Consider the following 18,306-nt stretch of genomic DNA (forward strand, 5'->3'; position numbering starts at 1 on the left):
CGTGGTTGTCGTTTCACTTCATTGCCCCTTAAGGGCCAACTGCCCTCAAATGTTTCTTGGGTTTCGAATGTTGGGTCGAGCCCAAATTTGATCCGAATGAGTAGTTTATGTTCTCGAAATCACCATGGCGAAATCCTAAGCCTCGTAAGCACAGAGCCCACTGGGTGCCGTCGTTCAAAGGAGCTCCGAACAGGCGACGTTTGCACTGGGCAGAGAGTCGCCGAAGCAAGTTCGGAGTGGCCTGTGATGGAGGTTGGGGAAGCTGTCCTGTGAAGCTCGCGCTTCTTTGGCGTCTTGCACGGCGCTCTACGGGTGCAGAGATGCTTTCGCTGGAGGTTTCTATGCTACACCACCTTGCTCTACCGCCGTCGGCATCACAGGTTTACAGCTAACCACATAAGAGATTAGAAGGCTATACGCATGCCTAGGATGGCCCTGGAGTCAGCAAGACTTTTTTTACTTGAAAATAATAGTTCTGGTCCAAAAAAATTGCGTGAAACGCGCAGTTGGGTGTACATTTATCGTATCTTTTGCATTTGTCAAACAAAAAGGACCTTTTACAAATTCTTGACCGCTTGCACTTCCACATCCAATAGTTGCCGTATTTGGGCTGGCCCAACGCCACCTCCACCCTTTAGACCTCTACAAAAGTTTGACGACCTAACTAAAGTTGTTTACGCGCGGGTATAAACATTGTGCGACTTTAGCCTCACTCGCTAAATGAACAAAAAATGAGCCTTGCCCGGGGTCAAATGCCTCCGCACATCCGCACAAAGGTCACCATCGTATTTGCGAAGAGCCAAATCTACCAATGTGCAGAGAGGTGAAAAATACTGGGCCAACATTTACCGAACTGTTTGCATGTAATGACATAGTAAAAGCGGTTCGTGCTTGATTTCCGCCCGCACACGGTTTGTTCCCTTCAAAAAGAGCGATAAGATAGCCTAGGTGCCGGCTAACCAAAGCTGCTTTTCTATATCATATGAGCAAGTAGCTTTGTAAATCTGGACCCGCTTTTATTGCTCACAATGCCAAGGATCGCCAATGCCAGTGCTACTCGGCAGTCATTCTGGTGCAGAAATAACGGTCGGACGCTCTACTTCAGCTTGATTTATAGCAACGCGATGTCAGAATTGCACCTAACTCCATTAGCCGAGGCAAAGATTAGTGTAAGTTATTCTGCGTAAACAACAACGCGAAACCCGACGGTACCGTGCGAATTTAGAGGGTGCTGCGAGTGGCTGCCAGTACTGGCGTGCCCACTTCTGTTCCATCGCCTTCGTCATGTCCGGCTGCCAGTAATGGCCACCTTTTCTTTTAGTTTCAGTTTCGGAAACGCCAATCTTCCCGAGCCGTTTTTGTCGCCCGCGTTCATACGCAGTATTTTGCATTTCGCACTTTTTTATGCGTACTGTTTGATGACTTTATTTTTATGTTGTCGAAAATTTGAGTGCAGTTGGCCTTTCAGGTGATATTTTCACGTTTCTTTACATTCAGTTGACCTATTTATATCAAATTCAAAATAAAATGTTTTTATTGATCCATCAGAGATATTGAAAGCTAAATGCTGTAATCAATATCCATATGGGGGTAACATTCAACATATTGAAGCAGCACCCTTTTCAAATATTAATGTCCCTGTGTGTACTTGACATTGGTAGGGTGGCCTTCTGCAACCCAGCTGTCCAGGTTGTCTGGAGGACGAGAACCTATTGTTGTCTACCTCGTGCTTGCAGTTTCACCTGCTCTATTTGGTGGAAGGAAACTTGCGGCGTACGTCACACACCTTTTTAGTGGTTGAGGCTTGTACGTGACGTTGTGGGGGTTCAAAATAATTCCAGACTGATTCCCTGCATTAACCAGTCTAAGGGAAGCTGATTGGAAGACTTGCTTCCCATTTACAAGTAAGACTATGTAGCATGCCACAAGTTGAAAAGCTCAAGTCTTGAAAGACTGCAATTCATGAATCTGCCGTGTTGTGGGACAAGAAAAGGTTTCCCCCTGTGCACGTACGGAGGTGCAGGCCAAGGCAAATGTGCGTGTAGATTTGGCTTTTATCAGACAATTCAGGTACAACTCCGTGTAGCAACTGTAAATGATTGAGAATATTTATACACTTGACAAGCAACAGGCATGGTGATGCGGTCTGGATCAATGCTGGCCTAGTGGGTCCTTGGGTAGTGCCTCTGGTCTTTCCTAGTGGACGGGAGGGAAGGCAGTGCTCAGCTGTTCTTCCTCGCCTGGTATTCTCCCCAGCCGCCGCTGTACTCGCGAGCACTGGGAGCAACCAAACACACAGTCAATGCCAGTTTGCGCAGAGTGAAAGTGTGCCAAATAACAGCATGGTCACGCAGGGCAAAAAAAAAAAAAAAAGCTATCAAGTCAGTCTTTAAAATTTCTAGTGAGAAGTTGTGGCCACAGTATGCTGTCTTGGTGGTTGAACACGGAATCACACAATATGGGAGAATCCTGCAAGTTAATAAAAAAAAAAAAAGCATTGCATTTGGGTGATAAAAAATTTGGTGAAGTCTGTGATGTTGTGCTCTCTCATAGGCACGCTAAGTGCCAAGGTTCCCCGAGCCTGTCTTTGGGAGTTGTGTTCCTGCACAAAAGCAATAGTAATTTGCCTTCTATCGCGCACTTTCAAACTCTTCAGGCTATTGCATGAAAGTAACGTGATGTTCAACATGAGCCGTAACTGCTTTGATGTAATGTGCGGATATTGCATCTCAGTAACTCACACATTTTGTATCACAAGTATTGCACTGTATAACGTAGGCCCTGGTAAACCACAATCTGTCACACACATTACAGACAGCACCAATTCGAATGTCTACAAACGCATAATATAAACAGAGTGGTTTGTCATGAAATTTTGAGACTGGTGCACCCATCCAGTTACTTCAAAGGGACTATGATTACAACATACATTATTTCTCCATTTTTGATTGTCTAGTAAAACTCGTGCCAATTTTAGTGTGAATTCCGGTCATGACTTTTGAGGACACTTCTTGCAGATACCAGCAGCCTAGCCAAGAGGCGCTTTCACGTTAAAGTGTACGTACTGTGCGTAGCCAGCCTTGATAGCCAGCTTCAGTGCAGCCTGGCTCTTGATGGGACCCAGGCCATAGAAGACGATGTTGTGGTCGTAGCTCTGGGGCTTCGGCGCATGGTAGGTTCTCTGGAAGTCCTCGTCAGACAGCAGCAGCGCATCTTTCACCTGACCCACTGCAAAGACATGCGTCACATTCAGTGAGGTTTGCTATCGCGGCTGCAGTTTCCTGCAGTACATTTGACTTGAGCAGGAAATCTCGTGTCTGTAGCAGCAAAACATCTCTTAAATGGCTGACGGCGCAACGAGAATAAACGTAAAGTAATTGAGCTGAAAAGAAAATTAAAACACCACTCCATGGCTTCAGCTGACTAATTTGTGAATGTAAATTAGGATTTAATGAATGCTCTGTGGCTTACAAGCTAGAAAACATTGACAACTGCAGTGCTCGCAGCTTGACGTACAATCAGTTTGCCATTGCTTGTCACGTTGTTGGGCTCAACATTCAGACAAACCCATCTGAAGACTGTGTATGGGCACAACATACCCACTCACATGGATTGGCCAGTGACGAGGACATCAGGAGGGGGAAAAGGACGAGGAACACTTTAATATAAGGGAAGGGGCCCTTTGGAGAGATGGGTTGTGTGGTTTGAATGGGGCTCTGTGGTGGCTGGAGGCAACAGGTTGGATATGTGCCCTTGAGGAGGTAGGCATTTAATTAGCGTTTCAAAATACATCATGACAGTATGAATATCGGAGACGGTGCTAAGCGATTGGAGTTTGTAGGCATCCACATTCACGTCGCATGTTTACCCACATTTCAACAGGCTGTTCAAATCAAAAGCTCACGGCCATTTCACCAATTCCCAAGTGGACGCAGTGTCAACAAACCCGCCCACAATTCTCGCCTATCCACTCAAGAAGACTGGAAAATGACGATGAAAGCTGTTGTTGGGAGCTCGTGGCCGATTCACCAATCCCAGTTTGGCTGCGACGTGAGCACAACCAATCAAAATTCTCACATGCCCTTTAGTGCGATCAGCCAGGAAAAACAGCTGCAGTTGGGGGCTCTTGTCCAGTCCACCCATTCCATTTGGCTACAACGTCGGCAGTCACCAATTCCCAAGTGGACGCAGTGTCAACAAACCCGCCCACAATTCTCGCCTATCCACTCAAGAAGACTGGAAAATGACGATGAAAGCTGTTGTTGGGAGCTCGTGGCCGATTCACCAATCCCAGTTTGGCTGCGACGTGAGCACAACCAATCAAAATTCTCACATGCCCTTTAGTGCGATCAGCCAGGAAAAACAGCTGCAGTTGGGGGCTCTTGTCCAGTCCACCCATTCCATTTGGCTACAACGTCGGCAGACACACTCAAAGGAGCACTCCACAGCCTGCAATTAGACACTAATGATTTCATATTCACCACTCATTGCACAATTCCCCATCAATATCGTTCTTACACAAGCAGTCTAGAGCTGAGAGTCTGCTCCCCCACGCAAGCCAAGCCCCACTCATCTGGCCCCTGGTCTGTGATTTCTGGCATAGGCGGAAGTCTGCAATAAACGTGCGACGTGGGTGCAGTTGCTACCTCATCGGGGACACAATGACTGGAGCTTGGTTGACATTGCAACAAAGTTGGCCATTGTCAACAATCACGGTTGTGCTTGTTGACAATGGGAGCAAAAAATAGTTGCTGGTTGAGAAGTATGACCTGAACAAATTAAGTTAACAATGTCTGCAATACTTAAGGACAGAGAGGAGGGTCTCAGCTCCGAGATCAGTGCCGACCAAACAAAAAGGAAGGACATTTGAAGGGCAACGTGCACAGGCATGGAGGGTGCCCGTCTCAAATGGTTCGTTGTAGGAATGTGCTTTTGAATAGCCCATCGATGCTCCACAAATCACAGGACTTTTGATTTCTTCTTGACATTCCTAACTCCAACCCAGGCAATGGCTGGCTCAACCGTTTTAAACTGCGCCACGGCGTCATTTTCAGGGCGGTTGTTGGCGAAGTGGTCAGTGAACCAAGGCAACATAGCTGCATGGCTCTGCACAAACATGCTAACAGTTACAAGTTATAAACAAGACATTTAAAACACCGACGAAACAGTGCTGTTTTACTGGACGCTGCCACTTAAGACTCCTTCCTACCTTGAAAGGGGCAAAATGTGGGTAACAGTTTTGCCGAGTATGAGTGGCAGCCTCGTTCTCGTTCCCTCCTCACATACCCACCCAGTGTGCCCCATATACACAGTGTACCGCAGTACACCAGTACCATGAACCAATAGGATAAAATTCATGCACACCGGAATAAACAAACAGCATCATGCATTGACTACACCTAGACTAAGATTTGGAATTCTTTGTGGCAGGCTGCCAAATCGCTATTTCATTTCCAAGGGCCATGGGGAAAGGCCACTGCAGCGTAATCATGCAAGCAGCTGGTCAAGGCTGGCCCAAGGTAGGCACTGCAGCAGGCCAGCCCAAGAATGAACAAGAGAAGAGGATTGCTTACAGGGTATGTTAATGGCGTTGCCGATCTTGCCAGAATTGGCCACCTCTGCAGGCTCTCGCACATCAATCAGCTGGATGTTGCCGCCTTCCAGCAGTGCCACGAGGTCCTCGTAGCTCAGGTCGTTGAAGTCCACACTGGATGTCCGCACAGTGCGGACGCCTGAAATTCCTGCGGCAGCAATGCGTTCATGTTTCACTGGATGACCTTTGCGGACGGGTGTACTACTTCTAAGCTATTTGCCAGGATTTAGTTTATTTGGAGCCAGGTGTGGAAACATACCTGTGGAGTTCTTTCTACCGAACTTTTAGAGACAAGTGAAATGGTTTGTTTGGCTGAATTTCGCCTCGCGGGTCTGCTATTTGCCAGAAAGTAAAAAAAAAAAGCAAACAAATTTGATGCTGAGGTTTTAATCAAGTCTCATTCTAATGAGACGACACTAATTATAAGCTACACAAGTTCCGAAGTTGAGTAGGAATTCGATAATAGCGCTACAAAATGAAAAAAAAAAGCATTCTGACGGAAGCAACGTCGTGGCACAGCTACCCTTAGCAAAGCATGCCAAGGCGCGACAACATATCTATGTGGCTTGCTTTGTGAGGCCTCGGCACATTTTGAAGTGCAGTAGGAGCTCCTAATCTCTCCCTTTGTAGCAGTAAAAAGAAAAAAAAAAGTGCAGCGCTTCGGAGCTGTTATTCGCGGACAGATTACATGTTTCCGCCCACAAATTGCGGCTCTGAAGATGGAATGCTGTCCTGCGATTGCTTCCAATAACAGCAGATACTTCGCTACAGCTGCTCCGCTGAGTGTCCTTCACGAGGTTGTATATGATGCGAACGTTCAAAAACGATTCCGTGACAGCGCGACGTTCATTGCAAAAAAAAAAAAAGAAAAATGGCTCGGTCGGAACGCACGCCGGAATGCTTTTTTGACTTTTCATGGCAATACATTATCGTGAAGTTGAAACACTTTATTTCCGAGTGTCATACGTGATATAAAGGACAGCAGTAATGGTAGCGCAGTCAAAGCCGCCGCCACCTGCTGATACGAACTAGCACATAGTACAGAAGCACGTGTGGTACAAAGCCGATCCTACCGCGCGTATGCGCGTACTACTTACTTGGCGGCGTAAGCTGCACGGAGCAGTAACTGGTCGTCCGCGTGCCGAGTGCCGTGCAAAGTTCCGAGTGCAGTCCGTGGTACACGGGACGCAACCTCAAAATTGGAGAGGTTACGAACCGACACCTTAGAATCCACGAGGCCCTGTGCGTGCAGGCGGCACTCACGAGTGGCTTGAAATGCATGATGACTGCGTCGTTCGCTGTGTACCGCTGCTTCCCGGCACTCGTTGCGTGGTGGCCTTCGACGAGCTTCGCGCGACGAGCTTCGCGCAGTACGAAGACCGGGTGGCGGAGGCCGATGACGCTTCGCTGCCTAGTTTTTTTCGTTTTTCTGCCAAAGAGCGCTGTTGCAGCCGTCGCGAGCCGCGCATGAGACGGTTGCCGGCGCGCTGCGGCCGGTATGCTATCTTATCGCCCGGGGCATCGTAGTTCGTTCGACTGTTGCCCGCTTCCAGCTTCCAGTATGACGACCGCAGAATCGGAAATGTGGTGCAGGGTATGCTTTTTGTTGCCGCGGGGTACGTAACCCACTTTCCCCTTAAATCTCGAGCTTTCTCTGCTTTCTCTACGCTCGCGCTTTCAAGGGAGACAATCGCCTGATGGGTCGTGTGAATGGGGCATTTCACTGTGACGATTCGCTGCAGTTTCCTTTTTTATTTTCGAATCTGTTTCAAAACTTGTTTTTAACATAGAAGTGTGGTTTATCGAGAGTTATTTAACCGCATTCATAAGTGGCACCCGAAATTTCGAACCACCGAGGGAACAGGCTGGGTTTCGGAAAGGCTACTCAACAAAGCATGGTATTAACAGGTTCCAAAGGGAACTCCGATTTAGGAGTTTGGATGTATTGACGTAACAGTCAATGTGAATTGGCGAATCGGCAGTCTGTCGGCAGTGGGCCTAGGGCGGCATCTGTCGTCATCACTGGCCAATCCCGGATTGACTCGTCGTACGTCGAGCTGTGCGTACACCGCGATTGCCGATGTTTTGAGGCCCTTCGTGTTTCTTACTTCCAATGTTCACTAAATGGTGTTGCTTTTGATTCAATAGAAACCACGAGTAATAAAAGCATTGAGATACCAGGGAGGAGGGGAGACCTACAGAGCTCGTGCTACACACAGGGGGAAAGCCTTTGTCAAAATTTTCGAGACCATGCCGAAAGTGCACACATCGCAAAACATTTCAGTGTACAAGCTTACGTCTCAAGCGAGGCTGAAGAGCTAATGAAAGCAGCTTTCTGTCATAAAATAATTTCGCCACAGTTAAAGGTACGCTTATTCTTTGAATTTTTTGTCGTCCGGAATTTGGTCTAGAAAATTTTGACAAATGCTGTACAGTGCGGTCCACTTAGTGTCACTAAATAAAGGGCACACGGGAATTCCGACGCTCGTAAAATGCAATAAAGCACGTGTACCTGCGTACCGAATGCTTCAAGTCGTGCCGAGGACCAAATGCAATTGGGGGCACACCCTCGAGCTTTCTGTACAACTGCGCAGGGATTTATACATTCCCCCCCTGAAGAATTCACAACCACGGGCACCCCGCCCAGGGATATGTACACACCTCCCCAGCAGGCCCCCAACACCCCACCTCAGGAGAGAGAGAGACAAACATTTATTTTAGTAATGAGCAGGAGGATGTTCTTAGGGCCTCCACCCAGTGAGAGGCATCCTTATTCCAAGATGCCTTGGAGCTGGCTGGCCGTCCGGGCCCGTTCCACCAGTCGGCGCTGGTCCGAGAGCTCGGAGCTGGTCAGCTGCTCCACCCACTGCTCATAGGTAGGATTGGGATTTGGGGTTAGAGTGGGGGTCCGTTGACACTCCCATACCACGTGGTATAGGGTGCCAGCAACAGGGCAAAAGTTACAGGTGGCAGGGTATTGGGTGGGGTACATAGCGTTCAGTAGGGTGTTATGGGGATACGAATTGGTTTGGAGGCGCCGGAAAGTGGTTTCCTCGTCGCGTGTTAGTTGTGCATGAGGTGGCGGGAAGCGACGGCGGTCGTTTTTGTAGTGGGATAAGATTTCGGTGTATGTATGGATTGGTGCTGGCTTTGAGGCGCTTCGGTCATTGTTTTCTCCCTCTGAGGTAACGGCCCGGTGTGTATGAGCACGGGCAGCGGCGTGTGCCGCCTCGTTCCCTTCGAGGGACTGGTGGCCGGGTGACCAGAGGATGTTAATTTCTGGTAGTCTTTTTAGTTGGCGTAGAAGGTGCAGTGCTGGTTGAGAGATGCGGCCAATGAGGAAGTCTCTGCAGGCGGTCTGTGAATCGGTTATAACTGTAAGAAATTCCTCGCCTGTTGTAGCGGCAAGGGCGATGGCACACTCCTCAGCAGTCTCGATGGAAGTGGTGAAAACGGTCGCTGCTGCCAGTTCTGCGCCTTGCGTGCTAACGACACAGGCTGCATGTGCTTTCTGATGAAGGTACGGCGATGCATCTGTGTACCGAGTGCATGGTAAATGGTGATTGTTCTTATGTATCAAGCGAGCTCGTGCAGTGCGCCGCTGTTTGTTGAAAACCGGGTGCATATTTCGGGGTATGGGGGCTACGCGGATGTGTTGCCGAATGTCTGCTGGGATTCGAATTTTCTCATCTTCTCGTGGTGGGACGTTGTAGTGTAGACGGAGAAGTGTTGCTCTTCCCGTGGGCGTTATCTGTAGTCGGCGTATCTGAGATGCGTGGTGGGCCTCTTGTATTTCCTGCCAGGTATTGTGGACCCCTAGCTGCAAAAGTTTTTTGGTTGCCGTGCTGATTGGGAGCCCAATAGCGGTCTTGTAGGCCTGGCGTATGGTGGCGTCGAGTTTCCGTATTTCTTGTGGTCTCAGGGCCAGGTATGGCGTGCCATACGCTATCCAGCTGATGAGAATGGCTTGGACCATGCGTAGGGTGTCGTGTTCACGAAGTCCGAAGCGACGATTGGAGACGCGGCGGATGATGTGCATGAGCTGGTTGAGTGTACGCTGTAATGGTGGTAGGGCTTGTAAGCCAGATCCATCTCTAGGTATAATGAGGCCCAATATCCTAAGGTAAGGGACATTAGGGACAGGGTGATTATTTATGTATAATTCTGGTTCTGGTATACTGTGTGCGGTCTTGCGGGTAGATCTCTTGCTGAGCGTTAGTAAACCAGACTTTTCGGGGGCGCACTCCAGTCCTCTGGATTGGAGATATCGTTGGGCGGTGTCAATTGCCATTTGAAGTGCCTCTTCCTGATCTCCAATTGATCCAGTGGGTGTCCATAGCGTGAGGTCGTCCGCATAGAAAGCGTGTCGGAGATGCGGAGTATCTTGGAGCAGGGGTGGGAGGTCCTTCATGGCAAGGTTAAAGAGTAGGGGTGAAATAACCGAGCCTTGAGGTGTTCCTCGGGGAATTGCTGAAAAAGTGTCGGATCGCAGATGGCCGATGCGTACAGTGGCGGTTCGGTTGCTAAGAAATGCCGCGACGTAGCTGTAAAGTCTGGGCCCGCAGTTGGTAGTAGCTAGCCCTTGTAGGATGGCTTGGTGCGTGACATTGTCAAATGCCCCTTTTATATCAAGTGCGACAATAGAATATTTGTGATTGTTCGAGAGTTTCAATAGTATGTCTTCTTTAAGCTGCAGCAGGATGTCTTGGGTAGAGAGATGGGGCCGAAATCCATACATGGTGGTTGGGAAGTAGTTATTGTCCTCTATGTAATGGGCGAGACGATTGTGAACCATATGCTCAAGGAGTTTGCCCACGCACGATGTGAGAGAAATGGGACGGAGGTTTTTGAGTGTGAGGGGTTTTCCGGGCTTGGGAATTAGCGTGATATCAGCATGTTTCCACTGTGGCGGGAGAGTTCCTTTCATCCAGTGTTCATTCATATATGCGAGCAGATTTTCAAGGGCGATGGGGTCCAGATTGCGCAGAAGTTTGTTGGGGATCTTATCCTGTCCAGGAGTGGTGTTCCTTGTTAGGCCGTGTATCGCGGCTTCAATTTCCTGAATGGTGAAAGGCGTATCCAGTTCTTGGTTCGGTTGACCGGTGTACTGCAGTGGCGGCTGTACCTGTGTAGTGGGCTGAGCTTCGAATGATTTCTGCAGCTCTTGCAGCAGGTCTTCATCTGTTCCGGGATGGTTGTGGATTAATATTTTAAGCTTGTGCGCAGTCGTGGCTTTTGATTCTTTGGAGCCCATGAGGGAACGGAGAAGGTGCCAAGTTCTCCGGGTGCCGAGGGTTCCTTGGAGCGTATTGCAGAATTGGTTCCAATTTTGCTGGCTTAGTTGTCGAGCATATTCTTCTGCTTCTTGTGTGAGTAAGGCTATACGAGTGCGTAGTTTCCGGTTGGTCTTGCGCCTTTTCCACCTCTTCAGAAGGCCGTTTCTGGCGTCCCATAAGTGCTTGAGGTGATTGTCTATGGCCGGATTGTCTTCGGTAAGAGGAAGCTCTTTTGTGTGCTTGGCGAATGTCGTGATAATCTCAGCGGCCCAATCCTCAATATTTTGGATTGACTTAGTAGGCGAGTCTTCTCTGAAGGCCTTCCAATCGGTAAGTCTGGCTGTACCAATTCTTTGCCTGGCGTTTTTGTGATGAGCGATTCGGAGTTGTATAATGTGATGGTCGCTTCCTAGTGTTTCGTCTAGGCACGTCCATTCGTCATTCTTGATGTTGTAAGTTAGGGTTAGGTCGGGTGAAGTATCGCGGGAGACGCTGTTTCCAATGCGCGTGGGTGTGTCTGGGTTGTTGCATAAATGAAGACGATGCTGTTGAATTGCGTCATGAAGTTGAATGCCTTTTCGATCGTTTCGATGGTAGCCCCACATCATGTGATGGGCATTAAAATCCCCTAGTATTAATAATTTATGTCCCTTAGTGCGCCGTTTTACTTCTCGGAAGAGCTTGTCAATTTCTGACAGGAGAGCAGCGGGTGGGCTGTAGATATTCAGGACAAATAGACTTGAGTGCGTCTTTTTTCGGGGGATGACCTCCACGAAGGTGTAATCGATGCTGGTGGGGAGGGTGTGTTGTTGGGCTGTTTGATCGGTGCGTACGAGGATGGCGGTGCGGGCAAGGGTGTCTGTAGTGTATGTGGTATAATCTCTGAGGGTGACGTTGGTGGTGTCTGTTTCTTGTAGAGCGATGATATCGGGTCGGTGTTGTTGAGTGAAATGAAGGAGTGATGATTTCTTGCTACGGTATGAGCGACAATTCCATTGCCATATGAGGGTGGTCGGTGGGGTGGCGACTTTAGGCGGAGAGGAAGGGGGTGTCCCCATCATCTTTGAGCGGTACTGTTCTTCCGGTGGGATGTGGGCGAGCGCCTTGTTTGGGTTTCTTGCGTTTTTTCCTCTTTGTAATCTCCAGTGCGGCAACGCGCTTTTTCCTCTGGGTAATTTCGAGTGCGGCAACGCGTGTGTCAACCGCTTGAATTTTCGCGTTCAGGTCCGAAACAAGTCCGTGGATGTAGCGTTTGAGGTCCTCAATCATGGGTGAAACGACAGCTGGAAGGGGGGCGCTTTCAGTTGTTGGATTGGTTGGTATGGTTTCTGGGGGTGAAACAACCGCTGGAATGGGGGCGCTTTCAGTTGTTGGAGTGGTTTGTATTATGTCTTGGGGCGGTTGTGTTGACAGCGGAATTTTTGCACGGAGCTGAGCTATGTGCTCTTCGAGGAGCGCGAATTTCTTAGTGTTTTCGGCGAGTTTCTCGCGGAGTTTAGCATATTGGGGGTCAGTGGGAGGGGTGGGTGGGGACTTGGTACATGCAGGGAGGGGTGGGAATTGATCTGAAGCAGTGGGTGGTACAGCGGCGACTGCCGACCAGCTCACGTGCGGGGAGACCGGGTGCAGTGGTTGTGGGGTCCCTGGGGCTTGCCGCTGCTGGTGGGTCGAAGAGTAGCCTGCTGTTGCGGGCGATGTGAGGCCTCGTTCCCGGACCCGGATAGGAGGTGGTGGTGGCCGCAGCTTCTTGCGGCAGTCTCGGCTCGCTGTCGGGTGGTCAAGTCCGCAGAGTTTACACGTCGGCACGCACTCGTGGTCGGCGGCGGGATTCTTCACATGGCACTGCGCGCAGACTGGTGTGTCAGGATTCGGACAGACATCTTGACGGTGTCCGAGTTCCCCACACACGGAGCAACATTGGATGGTTTGCCGGTAAGGGCGGCATCGCGTGAGAATTCCGTACGCCTTGACGTAGAAGGGTACGTGCAGACCGTCAAAGGTGATGACTGCGGAGCTTGAGGCTCCTAGCATGCGGGCGCTGATGATGCGTGGTCCCGTGGTAGTGATAATAGTGTGCAGTTGATCTTGCGTAGTGCCTTGATCGATGCCGTGAATTACGCCGCGAACGGTTCCCGGGGTGTTTTTTAGATACGCCACAACTTCGTACGCTGCGGCGCCAAGCTGTAGTGTGGTGACGTTTCGCAGAGCTTCGACGCAGGCCTCGTCTGGCGTGCTGGCAACGATAAGATTTTGGGCAGCTTGTGGTTGAAGCGTCACTTGCGCGAAGAAGACATGCTCAGGAATGCGACTTGCGCGTTGTATGCTTTGGGTGATTTGCCGATCGTGCCAGTCAGAGATTCGGAGTCCCGAGCGTGGGCGAAATATGACTTTATAGTCAGTCTCGGGAAGTCGGGGAGCTGGCGCCGTGCGCGGGGTAAATGGCTGCTTACTTGTCGAGGGCTGCTTGCGGTGTTTCAGGTGGAGAATTAGACTACAGGACTAAGTTGACTAAGTGATGTCACCCCCTCCCCCCCCCCCCCCACACACACACGCACACACACACACGCACGCGCTGATTCGCTTGGCGGGACAAGCTAGTGTGAGGGCCAATCCCCTCACAAGGGCGCATTTCTATGCATCACCTGTAAATCCCCATCATCACGCATGCAGTGGCCTCAGCCACTTCCTCATTTTGTAGATTATCATCGTCATCGTGTGATTTGGTGTTCTTCGGCCCCGATGGCCTGAATAAAAGGCTGCCTCGAATCTTCGCTTTTCAATACATACATGCATACATACATACATACATACATACATACATACATACATACATACATACATACATACATACATACATACATACATACATTGATTGATTTGATTGATTGTAGGGTTTAACGCGCCGACGCTGCACAGGCGATGAGGCGCGCCGTAATGGAGGGCTCCGGATTAATTTTGACCACCTGGGGATCTTTAACGAGCTCCGAAATCTCGTACACACGGGTGTTTTTGCTTTTCGCCTCCATCAAAAAAGCGGCCGCCGCTGCCGGGAATCGAGCCCGCTTGCTTGTTTCGTGGCAGTTCGACTCAGGATAATGCACCCGCCCTCAAAGCGTTCCTCGAGAGGGCAAAGGCAAATCAGTTTTTTTTTGTTTTTTATCTGAGGGGGGGTGGGGGGGTGACGCCAACCAAGTACAGAACCCCAGCAGCAAGAGGTACGTATACGCCCCAATAACCCGACGCGTGTACACAAACATATGAGGCTTTTTTTTTTTTTTTTGGAATGACCCAGATCCATAAACCCAAACCAACTAGGATAAAACGGCAGTGACAAGAAAAACTCAACAACGTGAGGGTTCGAGCTAGTTGGCACTCCATAGTGCAAATTTAAAGCGCAACAAATTTAGACAAAAGAGCGCTTGTCCATGTGTCATTCGTCTTTTGTCTAAATTTGTTGCGCTTTAAATTTGAAGAAAATCTCGGCAACTTTCCCCTAAAAATGGGGTGGCAAGAAAATAGTTGAGATAACACCCTGCAAAACGTGTACGCAGATCGTACGCTTCGTATCTAAAATGAGCCAGATCCATTTGCCGAAGGGCAGTTTGCTTTTGGCTTGACTGCTCAGACTTTTTCGTGGGTGTTCGGAATTTTTCTCTCTTTTTTTGCTTTTCGGAGCCGGCTTATTATGAGAGAGAGAATAAACATTTAATAGAGCAAACGGTGGTGGTTGAGCCGTCCCTCGTTGGGGCGGGTTCGCCTCAGTGCAGGTATACCCTTGGGCCTTGGCTGCAGCCCTGGCACGGGTGACCAGAAAGATCTGGTCAGCGTGACGGGAGCTGGTCAGCAGGCCCTCCCACTCCTTTGGGGAAGGTTTGGGATTTGGGGTAAGCGATGGGGTGTTTTGACAGGCCCACGCCATGTGGTAAGTAGTATTAGGAGAGGGGCAGAAGGGACAGGTGAGGGTGTATTGGGTAGGGGAGATAGCGTGGAGGTTGGGTGCGTTGTAATAGGTGTTAATTCAGACGGCAATTGGGAGATCGGCGCGAGATTTGTCCCAAATGTCAACGACGAAGTGAACGGAAGAAGTTAACTAAATGAAACTGAGGAAAACAATGACTTCATTTCGTCTCACCCGTCCGTACGAAATATCTTTGGTGGTATTTATTTTTTACTCCCATAATTATCGTTTTAGTACTTGCCTAAATAGCCGCCGCTTAAGCCGTGGCAAATCGGCACCCCCCCCCCCTTCCCTCTGAGAGTACGAATCACTTCATTAACGTGAATAAGATATGAGCAGCTTTCTTGTGAAGAGTTTTGGAAACTCATGGCAACGCAATGAAGAGCTTGCTTATTTCGTGAGTCCCTTCAGGTGTGTTCAAGAAAATTATCCCAGAGAAGAAGTAAAAAAGACCTGATAATGGTGCCAAGAGGACTCACCTGCTCTCCATGTATAGTTATACTGTTGTTGAAGCCCTGCTGCATATTTTCACCAAAACTCAATCGCACCGTGCTTGAAAGTCAATTTAAATATCGTTTTCCTAAAAATTCCGCATCAACTTGAATGTTTCAATTCAATATGAGCCGAAACCAAACTTATCACAGCAGTATTGCTCAAAATCCGGTCGTAATTTTTCATTACTTGAGGCCATAAACTTCCTCTCGCAGACATGTAAAATATATCCTATAATAGCTTTGACGGCGTTGCATTTACGTCCGGTAACGAACTTCCGCTTGTTTCTCAAATTCGCGTTAGGTGGATCTGGCTCATTTCGAAAAAAGGAGGAGGAAAAAACTTTATTTGTCCCATCTGTTGAGTGTAGTCACTCCGGACCAGTGAGGGGTGTCCTCAGTCCAGGACTCCCTGGCTGTAGCCGGCCTTCCGGGCCCTATTCACCAGCCGAAGCTGGGAGCAGGGGTCGGAGCTGGTCAGCGCCGCCGCCCACTGTGAAGGGGTAGGGTTGGGATTGGGAGGGAGGTCTGGGATGTTCGGGCATTCCTACACTATGTGGTATAGTGTTCCTGATGTGGGGCAGAAGATGCACCGAGGGGAGAATTGGAAAAAAAAAAAAAAAATGCCTCGTATAATTATATAGGTGCAGAGCCCCAGGTTGTCCGAATTACTCCGTTCCCCGATATGGCGTTCCTCGTGATACCATCTTTGGTATGTTATACCAAAATCTTATAAAATCTTGTTGCAGTACACGAAATGCCATTAAAATAACAGTACAGTGGCTATCAGACCTAGCAAAAAAGGACGCGTACAACTAACATCAAGAAGAGCGTGGAAGTAAAAACTCAGAACATATTGCTCTTTTCTACCCTTTACATCGGAAACATTAACGTCCCAGGCCTATGGCTTTTAACTCGAGCCCGGTCTTTGCCCACGGCTTGGAGCCCGGACCCGGCCGGGCCCGCCAATAAGCTCTTTGGGCCGGGCTCGGGCTTTCGGGTCAGCCCGGGCCCATGCAGTGGTCATGTCACGCAACCCATTTTAGTACGTTTTTACAACCTTTTGCATTGTTTCCTTAGCCAAATTGCATGCTTTGATTTGTGTGTTCGTGTCTTTCTCTTTCCTGTTAAAGATAGCAGTTCGTTGTCTGATGAAATGGTTTTACCATGAGTGAAAAAGTATTCATTCTGGCACTTCGGCAATCTTCTTCAAGTTCATTTTGCGGGAGAGTCCTTTGTAAGTGTGCAAAATTGTCAAATGGTTGAAGCGCGCTTGTCCAGTCGTCAACCACAAGTACGTTTTTAGTCGCCGAAGACAAGAAAACGACCTGTCTGACGTGCTCCCCGAGACCGGTGTGGTCAACAAATGGACACTTCCGGCAATGGGTTTCGCAAATGTTGCACTGCCGATTAAACTACTACCCTTACTTGCTATAGCTGTCTACTAATTTGCTGTCGCAAATTGGTGCGTTGCCGTTCGGGAAATACTCTGCCTTTTTTTTTTTGTTTTTACTGCCAGTCCGAGTACAACTGCTGCTGCACACGGCGACTGCTGATTCTGATTTGGAGTGAATCCGGCTTGGCCCCATTTTGTTTACTGAATGAATTATATATCCTTTGCATGCAATTGAGGATGTCTACATCCCAAATAAATGTTTTAAATTATAAGAGCCTATTTTTTCCATTAGTCATTAGCATCTTCTACTGGAAAGTATAGCAATACTGAGACGCACAACACCCACGTGCATTTGACGAGCCAATGATGAAAAAATTCTGCAGAAATTCAGAGAATTATCTACTACTAATGCGTAGCATTCTTATGTCGCTTGTCTTGAGTGTGAGTTCTTTACAGCCAATTTTTTTTTTCTAAATCCTGTGCGACAAATTATCTCTATTTACGTTATTATAATCATTAGAAGTGGGACATTCACGAAATCCGCATTATTGTGGAAATGCAGGGCTTTCTACGGTTTGCAATTTTTTCGTAATTTTTTAATATTTTTCTTTTTTTCTTATTTTTGCAAAATTTCGTCCTACCAATTACCTCCATTTACGTTATTATAACGACTACATTTTGAATTTTCGCGAAATCTGCATTATTGTGAAAATGCAGGGCGTTACACGGCCCTGGCTGTGGGGGCGGTACTCGGCAAAGAATGCTACGCATTAAAAAACTCCGCCAAATCGGTCACTGAAGACTGCTCTTTTTTTTTTTTTTTTCGGAAAGCACGCAAAGCAATTAGAAGCGAGGTGAACATACAGCAGCATATTCATTCCCTGAGCGTAGGATATTCCTAACATTAGAAAATGATTGTTAATGGCTACGTCCTTTCCCTAAAAAAGCGTGGTAGTTATCCCTGTGGGTATATTTAAATGTATTTTTGTGTGTGCATGGTGTTCACTCAAAATAAAAGAAAAATGAAGTAAAAATTGGGATGGCGCAACCGCAGGTGGCGCTTCTGGGGCGCTTGTCCTTCTGCGGTCATGATTTGAAGAAATAAATGGAAAGTATGAAATACAAACCGTGCACTTCCGCGCCAACAATGATGCAGTAAGCTTTCACCCACAATAAAATTTTAACTGAAAAGGTAGAGGAACTCGAAAGAAACCTCAGATGATGTAGGAAACAAAACCCTGGTAATAACACTTTAGTAAGTAGGGGGCAGGGGAAGCGCCAATGCCAGGGGGGAATTCCGCCGCAGTTCTCGGCTCTGTGTAGTGGTCATAGATACTGCAACAGCTTATGGCAGTGATGAATATCCCGAGTTTCTGTGTAATTAGAGAGCCTGGAATTCACAAGGCACACTGTGACGTGGCATTATCAGTTCGCTGCAGGAGGCAGACAGCTGCGTTGTGTCAGCGCCTCATTTTTCCCCGCTGCCGCAGACATGAGGTGCCCCGCAAGCTGCAGTTCTTTCACCGGTCCTTTTTAATATACCGTTTAGTGTGGTGCCAGCTGTGCTTATACTGTGCGTATGCCGCAATGAC

General features: G+C 48.4%; 1 protein-coding gene across 1 annotated transcript; it reads right to left on the reverse strand.

Moving 5' to 3' along the window:
* Positions 1–2,036: 2,036 nt before the first annotated feature.
* On the reverse strand, positions 2,037–7,141 carry LOC144170607 (thiosulfate:glutathione sulfurtransferase-like). The gene is made up of 4 exons (XM_077700509.1): positions 6,691–7,141; positions 5,574–5,741; positions 3,066–3,228; positions 2,037–2,277 (listed from the first exon to the last, which is right to left on the reverse strand). The coding sequence occupies exons 1-4, from the start codon at positions 6,872–6,874 to the stop codon at positions 2,223–2,225; spliced, it is 570 nt and encodes a 189-aa protein (XP_077556635.1). The 5' UTR covers positions 6,875–7,141; the 3' UTR covers positions 2,037–2,222.
* Positions 7,142–18,306: the final 11,165 nt, after the last annotated feature.

Source organism: Haemaphysalis longicornis, unplaced genomic scaffold (genome assembly GCF_048455015.1).
Source record: "Haemaphysalis longicornis isolate Haplotype H1 unplaced genomic scaffold, Haemaphysalis longicornis Haplotype H1 scaffold_2, whole genome shotgun sequence".
Taxonomy (NCBI): domain Eukaryota; kingdom Metazoa; phylum Arthropoda; class Arachnida; order Ixodida; family Ixodidae; genus Haemaphysalis; species Haemaphysalis longicornis.

Bases quoted from the DNA above. Each gene is read 5' to 3' on its own strand.
- LOC144170607 (XM_077700509.1), bottom strand. From the start codon at position 6,874: ATGCATTTCAAGCCACTCGTGAGTGCCGCCTGCACGCACAGGGCCTCG. The intron at 5,742-6,690 runs GTAAGTAGTACG...TTGCTGCCGCAG, and splicing joins CGTGCAGCTTACGCCGCCAA to GAATTTCAGGCGTCCGCACT. The intron at 3,229-5,573 runs GTAAGCAATCCT...ATGTCTTTGCAG, and splicing joins CAACGCCATTAACATACCCT to TGGGTCAGGTGAAAGATGCG.